The sequence below is a fragment of the Hipposideros armiger genome, unplaced genomic scaffold (genome assembly GCF_001890085.2).
Source record: "Hipposideros armiger isolate ML-2016 unplaced genomic scaffold, ASM189008v1 scaffold_87, whole genome shotgun sequence".
Classification (NCBI taxonomy): domain Eukaryota; kingdom Metazoa; phylum Chordata; class Mammalia; order Chiroptera; family Hipposideridae; genus Hipposideros; species Hipposideros armiger.
The window spans coordinates 501,041-522,995 of NW_017731437.1; the positions used below are offsets into that span (position 1 = coordinate 501,041).

The window sequence follows — 21,955 nt, forward strand, 5'->3', positions numbered from 1 at the left end:
TGAGCCAGAGTGTTTTATTAAAAGGTTCCTGACTGATTTCCCTTGTTTCCATGCCAGCCATCTCTGGAGCTGCCAGGTGGCTGGCCTGTGAGAGCAGAGATTACTGCATCTCCCTGGTGCCAGAGGTCACTGCCACAGTGATGCCCTGTCACTCAGCTATGTTGGGGTTCCCTGCTGGCCTGCCTTCCCTTCCTTCAGCTACTGTCCACGGCCCTGGTCCCTTGGCCTACTCCTGCAGCAGCCCTAGGTCCGTCCGTCCTGCTGCACAGCTCCCCGCTTGCTGCCTATGATCTCCCTCCAGTTGTCACTCCAGGAGAGCAGCCGTCTCCTTGTGGGGGGCAGGGCCAGGTGCTGGTTGTGGCAGCAGGTGAATAAGATGTGCTCCCAGCTTGGGGTCTCCTCTTGGCCTGGGGCACGGGAAAAAGACAGCGAACATGCAATCCTATAATCTGGTTATTTTTGCTTTCCCTCCAAAATCCCAGCAGGCCAGATGCCTGGAGGTTGCCAAGGAAAACAGATCCAACCTCGAATGGTGTCCTTGTCATCAATGAGCAGGTCCCCTAAGACCACCGTCTTGTCCCTCGTCAGGATAATGCGCTCTACAAACTGGGGCCCCAGGTGCTTCTCCACCCAGCGATACTGTGGAGGGGACACAGGTCTGTCAGTCGGGCCTGATGCCGCCCCCCACCCCTGCATTCAGGGCCAGTGAGAAAGTAGGTGTGAGTGGGGTCTGCAGCCATTGAGAGATGGGGCTCCCCTCTCCCCCACCCTGCACTCCCTGTGTTTCTGCTGGCTTATTTTAAAAACGAGGATTTAGGAAGCTAAGTTTGCCTAGGAGGTGCTGGGGCAGCCACACCTTCTCGCCCACACAGTGTTCATACTTCATCAGAGGGCTGCTGCAAATGAAGACCTCGGTGCTGCAGAAAAAGGGCGGGTTAGACAGTTCCGGTGGCGCTAGCCGTTGCACCCCGCGGCCCCTCCCTGCCCCCTTCCTCACTCCTGCATGGCGTTCATCTCCCGCATGGCTTCCAAGGCTCCGGGGATGGGCTCCAGGTCTAGGAAAAAGCCCGGGGCTTCATACACACTGGCCACTTTGTCCTGAAAGATAGTATTCCGGTCCGGGCTTCTGCCTCCAGCAGATCTAGCCCCCGCGAAGACTCAAAGTAGGGTTCCTGGGGAGACTCTTCTAGTCCCGGGGTGAACTGTGGATTCTGAAGTGAGTTTTGTTGATTTTAAACTGGAAGGGGGTGTTCTCGGGAAATGGAAAGCGCTCATCCCGCCCAAGGGTAGGGCTCCTTACGCGCAGGTGCCCTGTGGGGTCGGGGCTCCCTGCTCCCGGGGCGCCCCGCTCCGCGCCCACCACCCCCACTCCCTACCGCCAGGTCCGGCCGCAGGGCTCGGTACTGCTCGCGGGCGAGGAAGCCGCGGCGCTCCTCCAGCGGCACGTGCGGCTCCCCGGGGAACCGGCGGCGGAAGCCCCGCAGGAGGCCGGCCTCGAAGTCGGCCAGCACGCCGTCCATGTCCACCAGCACCCTCACGGGCCGCGCACGCCCCGCCGCCATCGCCGCCGGGACCGGCGGAAGCACCGACAGGCGCTGGGCGCGCGTGGAGCCGGGCGCGCGGGCCGCCGCTTCCGGAGCCGCGCGGAGGCGGGGCCGCCAGGCCTCACCCAGGACGCGGCGCGGGGACGTCTCGGCGGCTCGCCATGCGGGTCTTCAGCGGCTGCAGACGTGAGCAGGGGGACCGGCAGGGACGTGCCTTCTGACGGAGTCCAGGCTCCTTCGACCTGCGCGGCTGGCTCCACCTTTCCTAGAATCCACGGGCGGCTCTGCCCTCCCTGCTAGTGCTAGTGGGGGCAGAGGGTGCAGGGACGCGGCGGGACCCGGGACCAGAGCTCCTGTGACGGCAGCACCAACCCAAGACCCGGGTAACGGGGCTCCCAGGAACTGAAATGAATGAATCTGTTCAAGACAACTGGTTCGTGTGAGCCGAGCTCCTTCCTAAGAGACGAATTCACAAACCAGTTGGCTTGAAACAAGGGAGCGTCTCCTTTATACATCCAATTCCACCTGGAAGAGAACGATTTCCATCCAGCTCGGGTAAGCTGGACTGCTCTTCCTGTGGAACTACACCTCTCTAGAATCGGCTGTTTATATCCCTCTAGCAAATGCTGAACATTGCTCAATTTTGTTGACGCCCCGTTGTAGATTTCAGGCAATTTCCTCACTACATCCAAGTATAGTTCCCCATCTGAGCACCCAAATACTTCCAAACCAGTGTAACAGAGGCATTACAAAGGGGAGCCAGCATCTCATTCTAAGGTGACTGAACTTAAACGCGTAAGAGATAAAATCGGCTGTCCTCCCTGGTTGGTTTTCCTCCACTGAGCCATGTCCCTCACACAAACTGGGTAAAAAGTCCACTGTCAACTCTGTCATCATCATCATTTTAAATCATTCAGCTTCACTTTCTAGACCCTAAGCTTCCTTACTGGAAAATTTAACACCCTGAGCAAACATGTTTACATAGAATTTCCTAAAGTCTGTTGATACTACCAAAATGACAGGCAGAATTAACTGTCCCTCCCTCAGAACACTTTATTTTTGATGAGGCACTTATCTTCATAGAATAAAAAAAACCCACATTACAAGTTGTGACAAATCAAGGACATCTCTTTCCCAGAAGCCCCATCATTCCTGAGAGAAGGGTGCAGACTTCCTACCTCGGAGGAGCCATAATATAATAGAAACTGTAACTCAGGCTAGTATTGATCTGTAGGGCTAACACATTATAGTATAAGCAGAGGGATCCTGGATCACAAGCCGTTGTCTCCGTTTTGCAAATGCTTTACACTGTAGGAAAAACGTAACACCTCCACAACCTATAAACCCCCTTATTCTTCCCAGAGATCCAATAGTTCAAATGAGTCAGTGGTGACACACTCAGCTTGAGTCATCTCAGTCATAGGAGGGGCTTTAGAAGTGACCTAGTTTTTAAGTTAGAAAACTGAGCCCCAAATGACAAACCAGCAGAACACAGCTGGTCAGTAACACAGCTAGACCTCAGAGCCAGGTCTTAATAATGGCCAATTTAGACATTTAATATATGTAGCATGTTGATCTGGAACTTTCTGCCTAGAACCCAAAGAGCTTTCTCCTATCTTCTATGTTCGTATCACCTGAGGGGACTCAGATTGAGGTCCCACCCCCCCATCTAATTAGGTGGGCCCTTTCCCCCTCTTGAGCTCTCTTCTTTGGCCGCCCACCAATGAGAACACCTTACAGGGGTTAGAGGACTTAAATTGGTTTTTTTTAAGATTTTTTTTTATTGGGCAATTGGGGGATGGGAACAGTGCTGGGGAATTAGGGGAAGGGGAACAGACAAGTTGCTGTCATTTTGTTCTTCAGTCTAGTTGTGGAGGACGTTGCTTCACTGGCTCAAGTTGGCACCATCATTGCGCTCTTCCCAGGCGAGGCACATCAGTCGCCAGCTTCTGGAGGGCCGTTCACTGCGGCTGCTGGCTACACACGGTAGCCCATGGCAACCCACTGCCACAGGGGCTGCAGCCTACGCTGTCGCCGGCAACTCACGGCAGCACAGCTCCAGGTTGAGCTGCTGTGCAGCATCTTAGCTGTGGAGGGCAGTGTCACTGGTCCGCATATGTGGGATCCGAACCGCGGCCCTCTGGCGTCCCAAGCCAGTTCTTAACCATCGCGCCACTCGGCCGGCCCGAGGACTTAAAATTTTAAATGTTACTACTCAGCACAAAGGGTAGGTGGGAAGAGTCTATTTGGGACATCAATTATTTATATTCCTGAATTTTATTACCACCGATATCAGAGTTAGTTATCATTCTGCATTTTTAACTCACGCTGTGACTCTGAAACTGTTTTCTTTTGAGAGAAGCCCACTTGTCTCTGGGCCTTCATTAGTCAATTTTAACTTGAATGACTCGACATCACAAGGCAGCAGGGTTTAGAGTCACAAAGAAAACAGCAACTGAACAGCTAGAACACTTAATCTCAAAAAGATGACACAGGACACACTTTCAAAATTTGTACATTGTTTACTTTAAGCAAAGGTCCAGGATTGTGAAATACAACACACATTTTAAGGATGAGATTTTTCGTTTCATGGTCAAGCACCAGCGTCATGCACACAGCGTCAGGTTTCTAAGAGCGCTGCCCCAGTGGGGTCCCTTCGAGACTAAGACCCACTTCTTGTATGGTCACCGCCCTTGCTTGCTTCACCACTTGGAACTGGTCAGTTTGAGCTACAATGGAGCTTTCTCTGCATAAGAGCAGGAGGCTTTGCGCCCCAGCCAGTCACGTTAGTTTGGTATCTGGCTTATTTCTTAAGGTTCAACAATAAAAGGCAGTTTCTTTGCTTTGCAGGCAGCAAGGCATGAGGCGCAGGCCTCCTTAGTATTCCATTTGGCACAAAAAGATGCTTTTTTTTTTTTTCTTCTTTTTTACAAAGGGCACTGACAAGTTAGGGCAATAGCAAGACGGTTTGGTAAAAAGACAACCCTGTGTTGGGGGCCTGGGGACTGTTTACTGGCCTGTCCAATCAAGGCTTGGTAAACCCAAGTAAAGCTGACAAGAAAAGGGGTTTAAAAACCTCAATACAAAAGATCCTCTAACACATTTGGAACCAAATTATTCTTAAAAACACGGTAGTAAGCGTCACAAAGCCTTCCCTCCAATCTACTACTAGAAAACACTCATGCCATGGCCTACAGACCCAGAGGAATCAGGACACATCAAGAGAACCTGTTCTTCAAAAAGAAAAGAAAAAAAGACAGCAGTACATAAAGTGCTTCTTTTTTAATGAAACAAATCCAAAAGATGTACAGTCAGGCTCAAGTTGTGCAGTTCACAAGCGTGGAGAAAACAAACAGACAAAACGACAGTTCAGGACAGTCGCAGCTAACCCAGGACGAGGCTGGACTTGCCACCAGGGGGGTTTCTTCGGGACGGCACTGGGGCAGGCGCCACTGGGCTGGGCACAGGGGCAGCGGGCACAGGCTTTTCCTCACTCTGCCCTAGGCCAGCCTGCAAGTCTGTGTCCACATTTTCTAGGAAAACAGAATGAAATTAAGGCTAATAACTATTTCCTTAAGTAAAGATGAAGAATCTAAGATTTTTCTTTTGAGGATGGTTCAAAACATAATAGAAATATAAAGAAGAAAACAGTCACCAACCATGTTCTCACTGCCCAGACTTAACTACTCATGTTTTGACATATTTGTCCCCAGGCCTTTTTCTCTGTGTGTTTTCTCAATTACAAAAATTTATCAGTATTTTAAATGAGAACATTACAGTTAAGCTATAGATCTGTGACCCTCCAACCCACCTGCATGTGGGTCTCCTCTTTCTATTTCCAGAGGCCCCACTGCTTGTTGTGTGCCTTCTTCTAGATCATTTGTTTTATGCATATTTTACTTCCAACAGATGACATGATACTGTTTTGTTGTATTTAACATAAATGATATCGACTTCCTTTTTTTCACTCTTTAGCAAAATTACCCATATTTATACACATGGTCGTAATTCACTTTGTTGAATTCACTTGCTTTATAGTGTGTGTATGTGTATAATTTGTATATATTTCTCCAATCTTCTACTGACAGCAATAAATTGGAACCAGCTCAACCATTTCAAAGCTGTTAATGCATATACACTGGAACGCGTGCCCACGGTGACGCATATACACTGGAACGCGTGCCACATCTTCAATTTGAACACCACCCTCTCAAATAGCTGTGCCACTTTCTACCCCACAACCCATGTCAGAATTTGCTTTCCTTCCATCTTTGTATATCCGCCACCCGATAACCACCTCACTTTAATATTTGTCAAACTGATAGGTGAAAAATGTTACTGCATTCTGTTTAATGTTACATTTCCATGGTTACTAGGGGAGGTTGATTTTAACTACACAGATAGCCAGTTTAACCATCACCATTTATTAAAGAGTCTACCTTTCCCCTACTGATTTGTAATAACATCTCCATTAATCAGGTCACTCCTATCTCTATTAACTGGACACTTTCCACATTCAAGTCTTAAGATTAGTGTATTATTATCCAATATCCTAGATATTGCTTGAACTGATTCACTGAATGATTTGTGAAATTCCCAACAAACATATATTCTTAGCCAGCTATAGTTTCCATGCTTAGAAAAGTCACTGACTCAAAATCAAGAGTAATTGCAAAAGAAAAAACTCAGTGTTTTCTGTGAAAGGAAACTTCTATGAAGAGTTTAACAGTTTTAAGGCATGTTACACTTATTTTTGATTTTTTAAAAAATTCTAGGTCTCATTTCAATGTTAAGCCATCAAATTAAATTCAGTTGCCTATTCTAACACTTGCATCAGAATAATCACACACACACACACACACACACACACACACACACACACCTTTAGTGAATATGAGACGGGAGAAAAACTACCATAAGGTTTAGACATTTATTCCCTCCCCTAATTTGAGAGTTACAAAACCCTGGAAGCAGTGAGGCCCAAATATTGGTTATGATGTATACTAAGTAAGAACTTCTAATTTCAAAACAACAACAACATAGTTTCTTTAAGTTTCTCAAAGACTAAACATTAAAAGTTCATGTTGGGCTGGCCGAGTGGATCAGTTGGTTAAAAGCTTGCTCAAGAGTGCAAGCTCTGAACAACAGGGTCGCCGGTTCGATTCCTGGCTCGAACTGAGCTGCCACTGAGCTGCCAATAGGTGGTAGGATGGCTCAGCTAAAAAAAAAAAAAAAATTTTTTTTTATGTTCCTAAAACCACTTGTACCAAGTTTAGATTTAGCCAACAGAAACTGAGAAGTCCAAGGGGGAAGATATCTTAGATCAGAAACACAACAAAATCTCAGAAATATGCTACTACTGCTTTTAACATTGCATTTTCTTATTTTTTAAAAGAAGGGCGCAGCTCACAGTAGCCTATGCGAGGATCAAACCGGCAACCGTGGTGTTATCAGCACCACACTCTAACCAACTGAGCTAACCAGCCACCCCTTAACATTGCACTTTATGAATTTTGGGAACATTTTATAGAAATAGCTTATGACACACATAATATTCTATACTATTCAACTACCAGTAACAATCCAGTATGACACTTCCCAAAACGATGGCCCTCACAGTTATGAACTGAAGTTTGGCAAGAAAGGGTCTCCCCTCAGTGTCCTATTGCTACAGTCTTGTTACACAAGAAACAGGATCACACGCATAAACATTAAGTACCCAAGTCCCACAGTAAGGGTCCCTTAAACAACCTAGGAAAATATGTCTAATTTACTGCAAATACAAACAAAAACCAAAAGACACATTTTAGAACAGTCCAAGATAGATGAAATCAGACCATGAACTCAGCCTGAGCCAGCGTTAGCAATGCAAGCTGTTTCATGTCTGCGGCTAGGACGTGAATCCCCAGCTGTACAGGGTCTAACTGAACTCTCCACCATCTGTCTGGACAAGCAGTTAATGAATACTTCTGAAGGACACAAAATTATCATGCACTTCTACCATGGTAGTTTATTTTCAGAAAGTGATGTTTAGATAAATCAAGCTCATTTCCTCCTATCTTATACTTGTCTTTTATTATTAATGGAACTGTTTTGTCTTTCACAACTAGGTAACAACATAGCAAAACAGAAAAAAAGATGAGAAAGCACATATGGAGACAAAACGACATCAGACCTTAATTTAAATGCTTGTTTGTCAGAAATAAATACTCCAGCCAGAAAAGATGGAGGTTTGTTTGTTACTCCATGTCATTTGTCTGCAATCAGATAAGTACAGGAATTGAGGGTTTAGAAACTTCTGTAGTAACCTGACAGAGAAATCTTTTGTCTGAATCATAATAATAATAATAATAATAATAATAATAATAATAATAATAGTAAAAATAGGGTTTTAAACAAAAACACTTCTACCATAATATCCATCTTATATACCCCTGACTTGTCTTTCTTCTTGATGCATCAGTAAGATACTTGAACAGACACCTCTGTCAGAATAGAAAAAAAATGATTCATTATAAAGATCAAAGAATTAGGACCGCCAGAAAATTCAGCAGACCATCTAACTTGCCTGAGGCAGTGAAAGACTTCTGCTTAAGTTTCCTGGATCTTCTCTCTCTTTCTTAAAAATTTCCAAAGTCCTCCCAGCAACCATTCCTGTGTTTAATTACCCAAAAGATGAAGGCAATTTTCCTTATAGCCAAACAAAATCTGTTTTACTTAAAAGGAGCAGAGTAGGTTGGCTTTGAAGTAAACTTGGCAACAGGACTGGGGTCGACCTCTAGTTCACCAGATGTATCTTGAATTACTAGGCCCCTTGTCATTTCATGACAAATGATCTAAAAGTAGCAGCAGTCAGGAAAACAAAATAACCAGGTAGCAAAACTGATGATCATTAAAAAAAAAGAAAAAAGAAAAATTAAGGACTTGTCATACTACCCAAATCAATGTGCTATTTACGTGAAGATCTATAACAAATTGAGCTAATGACCCACCAGGACAAATGACACATTTTTTATAACTTCATCAGGGTTCTCACCTACTTCTTCAGGCCCTTCAAATTGCTAATTATATCCATTGGCCAAAACTAACGTATAAAGATTAGTTGATTATGGCTAAATAAGGTCTGCCAGGGGAAATATTTCACAATATGAAAAGCAGCAGAATCGAAAAGCCTAGATTGTTTTGACCTCCAGAACAGTCTTTTCAAATGAAACAAATTGGACACGAACAATAACAGGTCTATCTTCAGTCCAGTGAAAAAGTAATTTGTCCAGTGAGGAAGAACCCAGGTTACACTCACAAAGGTTCAGGGGATTCTCCTCCCACCATGCCCATCAAACACTGAGAGGACAGAAGAGAAATGTGGTTCTTAAACATTTGTTTCCCTGGAAGCCTGCATCCCAAAACGTAAGAAAAGGCCACGAGGAAGCGACTTCTGGACCGGAGGGCCCTGTGACTGCTGCGTTTTGGTTCGTTTCACTGAGTCAACTTAAACCCTACTGCTTTCATTACACTCCTCAGCAGTTCTCTGACAATCGTTACGGAAATGCCAATAAATACTTCAAAGATTTAAAATAATTAAATGATGATAGCTCACTTCCACATATAATTACTCACATGGACGCTAACTGAAAATTGACATCTACCCCCTAAATCATCATTTACAAGATCACAGGGTTACCATTGTCTTGACGAATAAGCACCTCATATAAAATCAAACAAACTTTGTACATTCAATGCTGTGGGCCAAGGCTGAACTGAACTGCCAGAGCCATTTACTAAAAAGCTCTCAATAAGTGTAACAAATACCAGCCTGATTAATGTACATACATTTGTAAAGGATTTTCCGTTTTTCCTTTTTCTTTTTCCTGTTACATGTCTAGCCATGCTCTCACTGCCGGCTGGTACCAAATGTGGCCATGTTTGCTAACTTCCAGTTTCATTTTTCTTTCTTCTCCGCTCAAGATTATGCTGACACTTGGGCAAAGCTAGGTTTTACTCCCCAGTCTCTTTCCCCAAGACATGATTTGAATCAAAATACCGATATTCTAAAACCATTTACAGAATCAGAAATCTGGGCTTCAGAAATACTCACCATGAATGTCACCTTCTCCCTGGAAAAGAAAAGACATTAAAAATTTACTTTAGATTTTAATTTTGCAACACACAAACAAAGCAGTCACAGTTCAAAGAGGCTATTATCTATCTGAAACCAAATGTTTTCATTTTGATGCAGTCAAGTTCAGGGTCAGGCTGCGTTATAATAAGCAACCTTTATTCAACCAGGAAAAATGCTACACAAAAAACGCTGCTGGACAAATTGTCCCAGTGTTAGTAACACACCTAAAACTCCAAAAAAACCCTTAACATCTACACTGAGGGCTGATATCAATTAGCATATCAGAGGATCTTTATCAAATGGAAAACTGGTAATCTATCCTTCCAGTCTCCCTCTCTCTTTATCTAGGGGTTGAAAGACATCTATCAGTTCCAAGGCCCGTTTTACAGGTCTCCCCACACTAGATGGCTGATGCCTCCATGTGCTCTGAGGTCCCTACCCAGGACCCCCTAACAGGCTTTCCAGGCATGCAGCTGGGGGCTTCGGGGCAGTGCTGCTGTCTCCTGGAGTTCAGCTTAAAACAACCAGGCAACAGTTGCAACAACTGTAACAGTCCTTGAACTCAGAAATGCTACTATATATGAGATAAACAGGAAGTGAGTGTGAGCCAGAAGTTACAAACGTCAATACTGAAGGACAGACCAGTCCTCATGGTAGAAGGGACACTAGAACAGACCAAACCAAGGTCACGTTAACGCACTTCCTGACTTTCCTACCCTCTAGTTACCAATCTTCCATCCCCAACATGGCCAGCCCCTTTCCTAACGACTTCTATGTAAAACTCCAGGGGCAGAACTAAAGCCTTCAGTACAGCAGCGGGGAATCCTATTTCTAGATGGAATTAACCAAACAGCCTGTCATTTCCCCCACGTTGTCACACTGACCTTCAGATCGAAGAAGTCGCCTGAGTTTGCTTCCGAAGAGTTCCTTCTCTGGGGTCCAGATGATTCAGAATCTTCTCGGCCACCACTAGACTTGGCACCTGAATCAAAATATACCTTCTTGAGGAATACAATAGGAAGGCCTAAGGCAAACACTTTTTTAATGAGTGGTATTATGTGCTAGTCTCATATTACACAATGAGCAAACAGCAATAGGGAGGTTAAGTGATGACTTAAAAGTTCTACAGAGGGACCGAATAACCCCATCTGACATGGCTCCTTGCTCTGATCCATCACATAAACTCACGGTCTTTCGCATTTCTTAGTCCCAGTGTTTCCTCCAATGACAAGTTTTAACTGTTGTCTATCTCATTCCGATTTTGCTCACCAGCACAAAACCAGCTGTGGTTACTCATGTTGGGCCTGTTCCTTTGACCAGAGATCACAGACATAGAAGCAGTACCTGCCGACTTGGCCCACGAAGGGGGATTTTCCTCAGATGTCCCAAAGATGCTAGAGGCCATTTTGTTCTTCCTCACGGGCTGTTCTGTTGGTTCATCAAAGCCCAATGAAAAATTGGATCCACCACCTGGAGGCCGCAAAACCCTAGGAATAATGGCAAAACATCAATTTCAGACGATACCAAAACATTTCTTGGCATAAACGCCTTTCATTTAATTTCCCTCGCCCATTCATTCCCTTTACCTCCCATAAGAGAGCTGCTAATGGGAAAACAGTGCTGACTCCATCAGTGTATCAATTCAGCGCTGGATGTTAAGATACTAAATGCTGCTTTATGTTTGTAGTGAGCTTGTCCACCACACCAGGCAGCTGACACAACCCAAAATTCACCAAAAACGACAGCCTGGCTGGCGTCCCCTTTTAGGAAATGGCAAAAGACTTAATGGACCTGCCTACTGGCTAGTCATTTTGATTAAACAAACAAAATATATATCCCTAACTCACTTCATTTACCAAAATAAGTTCCAGCTAGGTCAAATATTTTAATTTAAAGACTAAAAAATCCTGGAAGAAAATCTGGACAAATGTGTCCTAGTTTTGAAGAAAAGGGCTTTCTTTCTAAACACAAGATAAAAGCCAAAAACCAATGAAAAGATGGACAAACTTAGCAAAAATACACATATTTGACAAAGGTTACTATAATATTATTATTATAGAATTACTATTATACTCTTAAAAATAATGAAAAGAATTACAAGAGAAAAATGGGCAGAATGTACCAACAGGCAATTAAAAAATATGGATAGCTTCTAAACATTAAAAATTCAATCTGACTAGCAAATAAATAAAATATAAAACAAAATGATAGTTTTTATACTTATTAGACTGGTAAGAATGAAAAAATGCAAACTCAGCATTACTGAAATGTGAGTATAAATTTGTACAAACTTCCTAAAGAATATAATAATAATGTGTAAGTTTGCATTTTATTGGGTTGTCGGAAAAGTCATGACGCATTTTTGCAACGAAAACCAAAAAATACGTCATGACTTTTCTGACAACCCAATACATGAATCAGCATTTCTGCTTCCAGAAATTATCCTAAGTAGATAACCAGACGTATGTACAAGGATACTCCTATAAATAGGTTAAACTGTTGGAAATACCCTAGTTATCCATTAACAGGGGTTAATTATCAGTCTGTCCATACAACAGAAAGCTATACACATTAGGGTAGGATTTACTTTTATTAGTAGATAAGTTACCCAAAACACAGTGAAGTAAAAAGGATGGAACATACAACCAAGATTGCTCTACCCAGCAAGGCTGTCATTTAGAATTGAAGGACAGATAAGGAGCTTCCCAGGCAAGAAAAAGCTGAAGGAGTTCATCACCACCAAACCCAGTATGACAAGGAATCTTTTAGAGGAACTTCTTAAAAGATGGGAGGAGGGTTAAGTACAAACCGGTTGTTATTCAGTAGTCATGGAGATGCAGGGTATAGCATAAGGAATATAGTCAATAATATTGTAATAACTAGGTATGGTTACAGATAGGTACTAGATCTATCAGGGTGGTAGATGGGAATGGGGTCGGGGGCAGGGTGAAAAAGGTGATGGTAGTAAGAAATACAAACTGGTAGTTAATATAGTACAAGGAATATAATCAACAATGTTGTAAAGATCATGTAAGGTGCCGGACGGGCACTGGACTTATCAGGGGGATCACGTCCTAGACTGTGTAGATGCCTGACCAATGAATGCGCTATACACCTGAAGCTGAAATAGAATAATGTTGAATGTCAACTATAACCAAGAATATAGGTATATAGTCACGGGATGTGGAGTCCAACATAGGGAAGATGGTCAATGGTATTGTAACAGCTACATAGGATGTCAGAGGGGTAGTAGCTTGAGGGTGGGTTATCACTTTATGAGGGGTTTACATGTCTAACTATTATGTTGCTTTGTACACCTGAAACTAATAAAAAAATTAATTAAAAAAATAAAGATAAAGAGGTTGGAGAACAAATATAAGCCCAATTACACGTTATATAAAAGGATGTGTACAGAGATACACACTAATCTGTGTGAATTGGGGTAAATCACTTAACCTCTCTTGAGCTTTGGTTTTAGAAGATAATAGTAGCTGCCTCATAAGACTATTACAAGGATATCATATATATTGTGATTAGAACAGTGACTGGAACATGGCAATCACGTGTCCTAGCTACAATAATCACACCTAGACATAAATGTCTGAAAGTACAGTTACCACAATGTTATCTAGGGGATTTCTCGTGAATTTCAATGTCTTTCTTATGCTTCGTATTTTTCTGTATTGCTATGGGTTTAAAATCCTTTTAAAGGCCGCTTCTGGGTTCCAGAATTCCCTGACAACTTTCCTTCTGTCAGTGCTCCTTTCCCCCCAGGCCATTATCTGTGACCACTTGGGGGTACCTGTGTTCACTTGGCTCTCGACAGAAATCCCAGCTCCTCTGCTCCCTTGGGTGCAGGCAGGCACCCTGGCCTCAGGTCTCTAACAGTGTCCCTCACAGGACTGGCACACTGCCCCTTTCTGCCCGAAGGGTGATCTCCTGCCCTGTCCTGCATCGTTTCTTGCTTATCCCTGCTACCACAAGCCAGCATAGGCAAGGCTTGGTTAAGCCTAAGCAGAACTGAAGGAAATCGGACAAACTTTGCCAACTGCCAATACAGCCTCCTCTCAACTGCATGTAGTTCTTATCATCTTCACTAATGCAGTTAGGCCACTTTCTTCAGTATTCCACACACACTTCTGGCTTATCGCCACCTCGGGGTATTTACTCCCAGACTTTCTCCTGCCTAGAGCCCTCTCCACCCTTCCCTCAGAGACTCTTCAACATTCAGCCCACCTCCTCCAGGAAGCTGACTAGCAGAGCCCTCCATGATCTCAAAGATGGAACCGATGGAACCGGTGGAACCCAAGAGGAAAGGATGTTCGAGATCCTCTCCTTCTCATGCCAACTCTGTGTAAAGGGCCAGATAGTAAATATTTTTGGCTTGTGGGTCACAAAGTTGTGCGCAACTATTTAACTCCATCACAGCACAAAGGTGGCCACAGACAATGTGAAAACGAATGAGTGAGGCTGTGTTCCAATAAAACTTTATTTATGGACACTGAAATTTGATTTTTATGTCATTTTCACAAGTCATGAAATATTCTCCCCACCCCCAACCATTTATACATATAAAAATGTGGCGCCAGGAGGGTTTGGCCCACAGGTGGTCAATAGTTTGCTGGGCTCTGCTGTTCTACTTCAACAGCCTCATTTTGAAGAGCGCAAAGACAGGCCCTGAGAAGTTCCAAATAAACTGCCCAACATTAGTTAACTGACAGAGACAGGACCAAAACCCAAATCCTCAGGTCCTGGCAGGCACATAACGAACAAGTGCTCAAAGTCCATTTAAATAGGGGAACTACACAAAGCCATTTTTCTCTTTAAACTACAGACCTACATACTTGGTGCTTTGATTAGTTTTCTTGTTTTCTAATCTTAGACTGTCTTATATTTCTTATAAGTCCTCTAGTGTTCTCCCCTGAATCTAATATTTGGGTCTGCTCATAGTAAAATTCAGTACTCAATTTACACTAAATAAAAATGTCATTATTCCCCCCCCACCCCGGGAGGGTAAAGCCCCATTGTGTTCTTTTATAACATATCAACATTTAAAACCCCACTGTGTTTTTTAAGTCTCAGGTATTAAATATCTACCTAGATTAAATTCATTATATGAAGATGAATGTTCAAGCATACATTTAATACAGATGATAATCTTAGATTGGCTTAAATTATTTAAATCATAATTTATAAATTCTTAATAGGCTTTCTCTCATGTTCAAGTTTGAAGCAACTAGGTTTTTATCACTTGTACCCCAAGTCAACAGACACTTAAAATATTAATATCAAAGTTAACTTGCTTCTCGGTCAGCCCCCTCATTCCTAGAGATTAGACTGATTTTCCTTACCGTCATCATTAAACCCTCATGAATTATTTTAGCCAGATGAAAATCTCCAGAACCCTAATGGGCTGGGAAACATTTTTTGGCCTTAAAAAAAAGAAAAAGACACTAGTATCCAAACACCAGCTTTAAAAAAAAAAAGTCAGAGCTCTAACCAGCCCAACTTTTTAAAGGTTTGTGTTCTTCTTGCAATAGCAGGTAATACCTACTCCAATGACGTCAGTGTTGTAGAGCCCATTTGTAACAGCCAGACATCCCCAAACAAAGGATTTGAATCATAAGACAGAAATTCTATCTATTTTACTTTTTAAGATCCTACTATTCTTTCTGAACTACACACATGATAATTCAACCAGGATTACATATTGGAAACTCAACAAAAATGTCTCCATGTCCTGCAGATAGCAATTTTTTAAAATTACTTTTTCTTTCTTCTCTCTTTAAATCCCGGGGCTCCCATATGACTTTTGCAGATCATTTCCTAACAGACTAAATTTACAACGTGTTTATGGAGCTAGGAGAATGTTACTGGAGAAAAGAAGTTTAGGAGAATCAGGTGAGATTATAGAAGAAGGAAAGGCAGGAAGTAAATAAAAGGACAACGCTACAGTCTTGAGATCACAGTACTGGAGAGAAACTGATAACAAAAGGTGAATTAAAACACTGATATTTGCAGAACCAAAAATCATTTCTGTCTCACATTTCAAACATACATATCAAAGAACTAGTGTCAGGATTCATTTGACCAAGTTACTGAAATTCGTTCGTTATGAAGCACTAAACCGCACTCAATCCCAAAGGATAAAACCTCAGATTTTTTTACACATTAACATTCCAACCACTACATTCTGAACTGCAGAAAGTTGACCCCATGGCATAAAACGAAAAACCAGGGTTCACTTTGGTCCAGTGTCCTCTGGAAAAAAATGATCTCACTGGTAGGATGACAACAGAAGAGGGAGTGACCTTATTTTTGTATGTCTACACTACCCAAGTTCCCCCATCCTCCTCTCAGTAACAGCTAGTTTTTAAAATATTTCCCCCAATTTTCTACATTGTGAAAAGGAAAGGGACAAGTTAAAAGGGAATGTCATTTCCAAAGCTCCCTTCTAAGACTCACTGCTGAGGCATGCTTTTGTCCCCAAGTTCTCCAACCCCTGTGAGACACTGCTGTTTCACGGCTGTCTTCTTAGCCCCACAAAATGGCTCCCTTTGTGCCACTTGCTCAGGACCCCAAGGCTGGCCACACATGACTGCAGGTCATGATCAATGCCCAGAAAAAGTGGAATCTAAGCTTCCTCCAAGCCTTGAGCAAGGATCCCAGAGATGCCTGAATCCAACCTTAAAGAACAGTGAGCAATTAGCCAAGACAATGTGGACATGTTCCGGCGGATCCCAGCCCTTCCACCAAGTTAGGCAAGGGCTTGGAAAAGGGTCCCAGTCCAAACACTGTGCCCAGTGTCCCCCACCACAAATGCAGTGGCAGGAGTGGCCAGAAAGGCCCCGGCTTTCCAGGTGGAGATAGTACGGAAGAGACAATGGATGTCTCCAGCCCCGCCCAAGAACAGGAAACCTCCTCCTGCAAGGGAACCGGGGCCAAATATGAACTCATTTAACAAACACCAAAGGAGGCAGCGAAAGAGGTGGGATGCAAAGACCGAGGTCCGAAGGTTTGAGCGCAGAAAACCCACTTGGACTGGCGCATTCCCCCTCCCGTTCGGAGGTGGGCGCGGGAGGGGAAGGGGCTGGGGTCTTTCCTTTGTTAGCAGAGGGGAGGCACTTCACAGAGGGCTGACGGTAGGGTCCTAGAAAGGGGTGAGGGGTCGCTAAGACCAGCCCCGCCCGACCACAAACGACACCTGCCAGATGGGCCCCGGTGGGTAGCAGACCGCAGGACCTGACCGCGGCCGCGGAATCTGATGGCCACGCCGGTTGCACGGTCGCCACCTGCTCCCAGCCAGTGACAGGAGCGCGTGGCCCGGGGGTGGGACAATGGGGTCTGACCGAGGCGCCCCGTGAGCTGCCCGGGCACGCGGGAGCCAAGACCACCACTGGGGCCCGGACGACCGCTTTGAAAAGGGGAAAGCGCGAACCCTCTCCGCATGTCTCAACTAAAAACACGCCGCGCTGCAAAGGCAAGCGGCCCCGGCCCTCCCGGGCCCTCGCTCCAGGATAAGAATGAATGGGAGAGGAGCGGGAATCGGGCGGGGCCGGCGTGCCAGGCTCGCAGAGCCGCACAAAGGCGGCGCCGGCGGCCAAGCACCGCCGCCCGGCCGGACGCAAGCGTGGCGCCCAGGGCACGTTACCGCCAACGACCGGGTGCCCAGCCCGCGTGGCCCCCTCTGGGCAGCGGCCCTCCCGACCCCGAGCCCCGCAGGCGCGGCCCTGCCACCTCACCGGGAGCTATTCCTGCTGTTGGGGTCGACGCCCTTGAAGGTGGTGGTGGTGGTCATGGCGCCGAGGAGCGAGGTAGGCTGGCGCGGGAGCAGAGCGCTGAAAGACCGGGTCCGAGGGGCGCAGAGCAGGTACCCCACGAACAGCCGGCGACCGGGGCAAAAACCTCCGCCACCGCCTGCCTGGCTGGCCGCCGCTTTTATAGGGCTCTCAAACTCCCGCCCCCATCCTACAGGCATTGGCCGATTCAAATAGCTCTCTTCTTTTCTATTGGTTCTCTGGAGTGCCAAGCATCGTGCTGCGTCACGACTGGCTGCTGTGGCCCCTGCTCAACCTAAACCCGCCCGCTTCCTGGTCAGGGAAGGTCTAAGAAAATTCCCCCTCCCCCATTCCAAAATCTCGGCGATGATTGGACAAAGGACAAACCTGCCCCGCGCTCGGTACAAGTTATGTTCGCTGTCACTTAAAAAAGTTACCTGACAGAGGGAAACGCTCGCTCTAGAGGAGTTGGAACCCACAGCTGAGGGCAGATTTGTTACGATACACTTATTTGCCTTACTTACGGTGGAATATTAAGAGCATGCTCCTTAAGGGATGAAAATTACTTCTCCAAATTGACATTTCCTGAATAACTACTGTGTGTCTTGTCTGGAAGCTAAACAGTCCCAAATCAGAAGTCAATAACGGAAAGCACGCCAAGATGATCCCTTTTAAAACGACTGGAAATTCTTTACATTTTAATGTTACTATTTAGCTGTCATGGGCGGTGCGTGCACTGGACCAAAATTACAGTCGTTCCGATTTGAGGGCTTGTTCTAAGGCTGGTTAATGCCTCGCGGCTGGGAATGGCCACCTCCCTTGCTACCAAGACTATCCCAGAGCTCTGCAGCTGTTTATAACCCTTAAGTCATGACTCTTCCACCTGTCTGGGTAAATCTATCTTTGCAACAAATGCAGACACACTTGGAGGGCTCAGGAATAACTGTTTACAAGATAATTGGAAAGCCTTGTGCAACCAAGAGTGGAAGCCTTTCCCTGTCATGCGCGTTTCCTCAAGGCAGATCTCTTTTTCAGTAATTCCATAAAAATTGAACTACATTCCTCTTTGCATTGGCCTCCTCCCCCAACTTACAGGCAGTTAGAAGTTTGTATTCTTGGTTAACCACTCTTCTTGGGCTTTCATAAAAAGCCAGAGATCAGTTCTTCTCTTCTAGGAAGCATGGATGGTGTCTTTATGTGCTTATCACAAAAGCAAGAAGCACACCACTTGTTTGGATTAAAATCTTCCCATCCTTAAAGGCTGGGCCTAAATTTCCAAAAACGTTTTAAAAACAAAGAACCCTTCAGACCAATCTAGCCAGTGAGCATACAAGACTTCCTAAAAAAATCATATAATTATAGACCAGGAGGTAGTGGAGTTATGATGGTTGCTAGCTCTGGCTCTCATGGGAGAAATCTGGGTTTGAATCTCCACTCGTACCTTTTCTGATCACGTGTCCTCATTGGTAAAATACTCCAAAGTTGTGAGGACTGAATGAGGTAATGGATGTAAATTGCTTGGCCTGATATATAAGAAGTCATCAAAGTGAGCCATTTTTATTTTCAAACTTGTAAAAGTATCGCTTTTTAACCTGAAATTGTTTTTTTGTATGTTAAATGAGGGGTTTGGGCTTGACTCTTTAGGGTCCCTTTTAGCCTGAATTTAGGAATTTGTACTTGACTTGCCTTACTTCCTCCATCCCCTGTAGTCTAGTAGAAGACAGGTTGAGTTTGCTGTGGCAATACAGCATTGGACTGGAAATCAGCCTAGGTTCTGGTTCTGCTCCCTCCTATGGTAAGACACTTCTAGGTTACCTATGCCCTTGAGCTGTTTCCTCATCTGTAAAATGGGGTTAACAGCACCTATTCTGAATTATTGTGAGGGTTTAGGAGATAACTGTAAGAATGTTGTATTTGGTAAATAAAAGCTTTCTATTAGAGGCACCCTACCTTGGCTGCACATCAGAATAACCTACGAGCTTTTAAGGCATACAAATGAATGCCAGGCCCCATCTGACATCTACTGAGTTTGGAATTTCTGAGGGTTCAGTCATGGGGATCTTTAAGAAGTTAAACGTAATTCTCACATATACCTTGGGATGAGAACCTCTGCTTCAAAGGTAAGGAGTCAGTCCCAGGAGAACCCTTTTAATCTAACCTCGTTTACGAAGAGTAAATTTATGTAAAACAGACATCAGAATAAGGCCATTTAAGGCAGGCCTGTTTGGTCCATTGTATTTTAAAGTAAAATTGCCAGAAAACTCCGGAATAACTAGCCCTCCTATTTACTTGTTCATGTACTGTAGGTTTGACTGAAATCAGTACACTCCACTTGCTGCTGTAAGATGGAGATTTGGGGTAAAGCAGATATATGTAGCGGTGCTACAATAACTTTTGCTCTAGGTGACCAACTCAGTTGAAAATGGGACATTAATAAAATTGCATTTTCTCCAAAAGATCAACACAGATTAGGATCAAAAGATACAAAAGGATGGGGCAATGTGAACATGTTTTTAAAATCACTGAGGCCCATCACGATTTTTAAAATACCTATCTAGGGTTCTGTATCAATACAAAATTTGTTTCAAATTCTCAGGTTAACCTAAAAATCTAAAATACAAGACATGAAATTTTATGACAAGGAATGGTCTAATAGCCAGCAGTGTTTTTCAAACCTTTATAAAGCAGAATCCAAATATATAATATAATAGATTAACAGAGCAGCTGTGATTGAAACTGGGCAGCTCTCAAATTCTGGCCCTCTCTGCCTCCCCATCCTTTGCTGGCCTTTCTTTCCACTCTATCCACCTTTTTGTACAACCCCAAGGTTCCATAAGATGCAGTTTTAAAACTACTGCCCTATATGCATGTCCATTTTCATCTGCTTTCTAAGTATAGTTAAGGGCACGAGAATGAGCACTCTTCACAACTTTTCATGTCTGTAAGCAGTTAAGTGCTCTTCAGTTTCCTTAGTCCCAAGCTGCCACTTCCCTACTATATTCAAAGTACTAGCCATCCATTTGTAATTCAGTGCAGACAGCCTAATAATCAGCTTACCCAATAGGTTTCTGTACACCTAATATTCTCAGAATTTCCTGAGAACACAACCTATTGTTATGAAGCAGGTGGCAAGAAATCTATTTAAAAGATGTCAAAAAGGGTGTAGAGTCCTAAGTTTCCTTTAATATGGACAGAAATCCCATTGGATTTTTTAATTTGTTGCCGGATATGTGGCAAGTTTTATTCAAGAATGCAATGTACAACTTACTTGAAATAGAATAATCGGGAAGTTGTGCCTCACCACTTTAACCAAACACAAAAATACGCACTAACACAGCATCTCTGAGCTCTCAAGTATGTTTTTGCTTACAATGTTACCAGCTTTTCCAAGACTGAATAAAGTGTTCTGAATCCCCCAAAAGTTTATTCCAGAATGCCAGAGGAAATGGGCAATCGACATGGCCTCAAAATTGGAATTTACTCCTCCTAGATTCAGCAATTAGGTTTGAACCAATCACTCTCTTAGATCAGTGTCTTTCACTGTGATCAAATACACACATATTAGGTCGAACTATATGATGAAACTGCAGGTATTTGGCTATTTTTGACCTGCAAGAATAGCAACTGCTTATGTTCATGCTTATGTTCATCCATAATTTAATACATACTCTTAATATTTTCTATTTTATTTCATTATTTACAAAAAAATGCTGGTCATGTGCTTTTGAACTTGGTGTAATGACTGAATTAATGAATGGCCCACTAACCAGTATTTCTAAAAAGTTTTGCTTCTCAACCTCAATATTGCAGGGTACCCCATAAGTGTATCACTTAAGTATGACTTAACCACACATAATTTACACATAAATTCTGCATTCATCAACTCTAAAGCCAAATTTAGTATCCATCTGTCCATTCTTTTCTTAGCTGTATCCTCACACACACACACACACACAAAAAAAAACCCCCATCAATGTCACTGACAGCCCAGAGTTTCTCTTAAAACTCACTTGCCATTAAACAAATGAACCCAGAGGTTTTAAATATGGAAAATGGCTTTGTCATGTTCTTACCTTCCTTTATTCAAAGTTAAAGTAAACAAAATGGTACATACACTAAGGTGTGACATGCCCCTCTCATGTTCTAATTTTTAATCACTTTGAATCATAGAGGGGGAGTGTAATTCGTATCACCCTATTATTTCCTCCTCCTTAGACTAAGAGCTGAATAAGATTATGCAGTTTAAGACCTCTTTCCCCAATTCTATGCCAATCCTCTATCTAATAAACAAGCAAAAAACTCCCCTAACCCATTTGTCCTGCTCTCCCAGAGATGAATTTTGCCTCCTTTGCAAAAATAATTGCTAAATATACGATATTCAGTAAACATCAAATAATTTAAAAGGGTAAGCCCAGAAAAATGTGGGGAAACTCTTCCCTTAATATTCCTAATTCTATAACTTGTGGCAAAGTTAATCACATATGCCTTAAAAATGTGAATTACAAACATATTAC

The 21,955-nt window shown here is 43.7% G+C and overlaps 2 protein-coding genes across 2 annotated transcripts; both read right to left on the reverse strand.

Moving 5' to 3' along the window:
* Window positions 1–2,104, reverse strand: NT5C (5', 3'-nucleotidase, cytosolic). Its single transcript, XM_019644485.1, has 5 exons — window positions 1,377–2,104; window positions 998–1,098; window positions 857–917; window positions 525–639; window positions 1–407 (listed from the first exon to the last, which is right to left on the reverse strand). The coding sequence occupies exons 1-5, from the start codon at window positions 1,560–1,562 to the stop codon at window positions 244–246; spliced, it is 627 nt and encodes a 208-aa protein (XP_019500030.1). The 5' UTR covers window positions 1,563–2,104; the 3' UTR covers window positions 1–243.
* Window positions 2,105–4,050: 1,946 nt separating this feature from the next.
* Window positions 4,051–17,592, reverse strand: JPT1 (Jupiter microtubule associated homolog 1). The gene is made up of 5 exons (XM_019644518.1): window positions 17,406–17,592; window positions 11,008–11,150; window positions 10,548–10,645; window positions 9,640–9,658; window positions 4,051–5,077 (listed from the first exon to the last, which is right to left on the reverse strand). The coding sequence occupies exons 1-5, from the start codon at window positions 17,459–17,461 to the stop codon at window positions 4,929–4,931; spliced, it is 465 nt and encodes a 154-aa protein (XP_019500063.1). The 5' UTR covers window positions 17,462–17,592; the 3' UTR covers window positions 4,051–4,928.
* Between the last annotated feature and the right edge of the window lie 4,363 nt (window positions 17,593–21,955).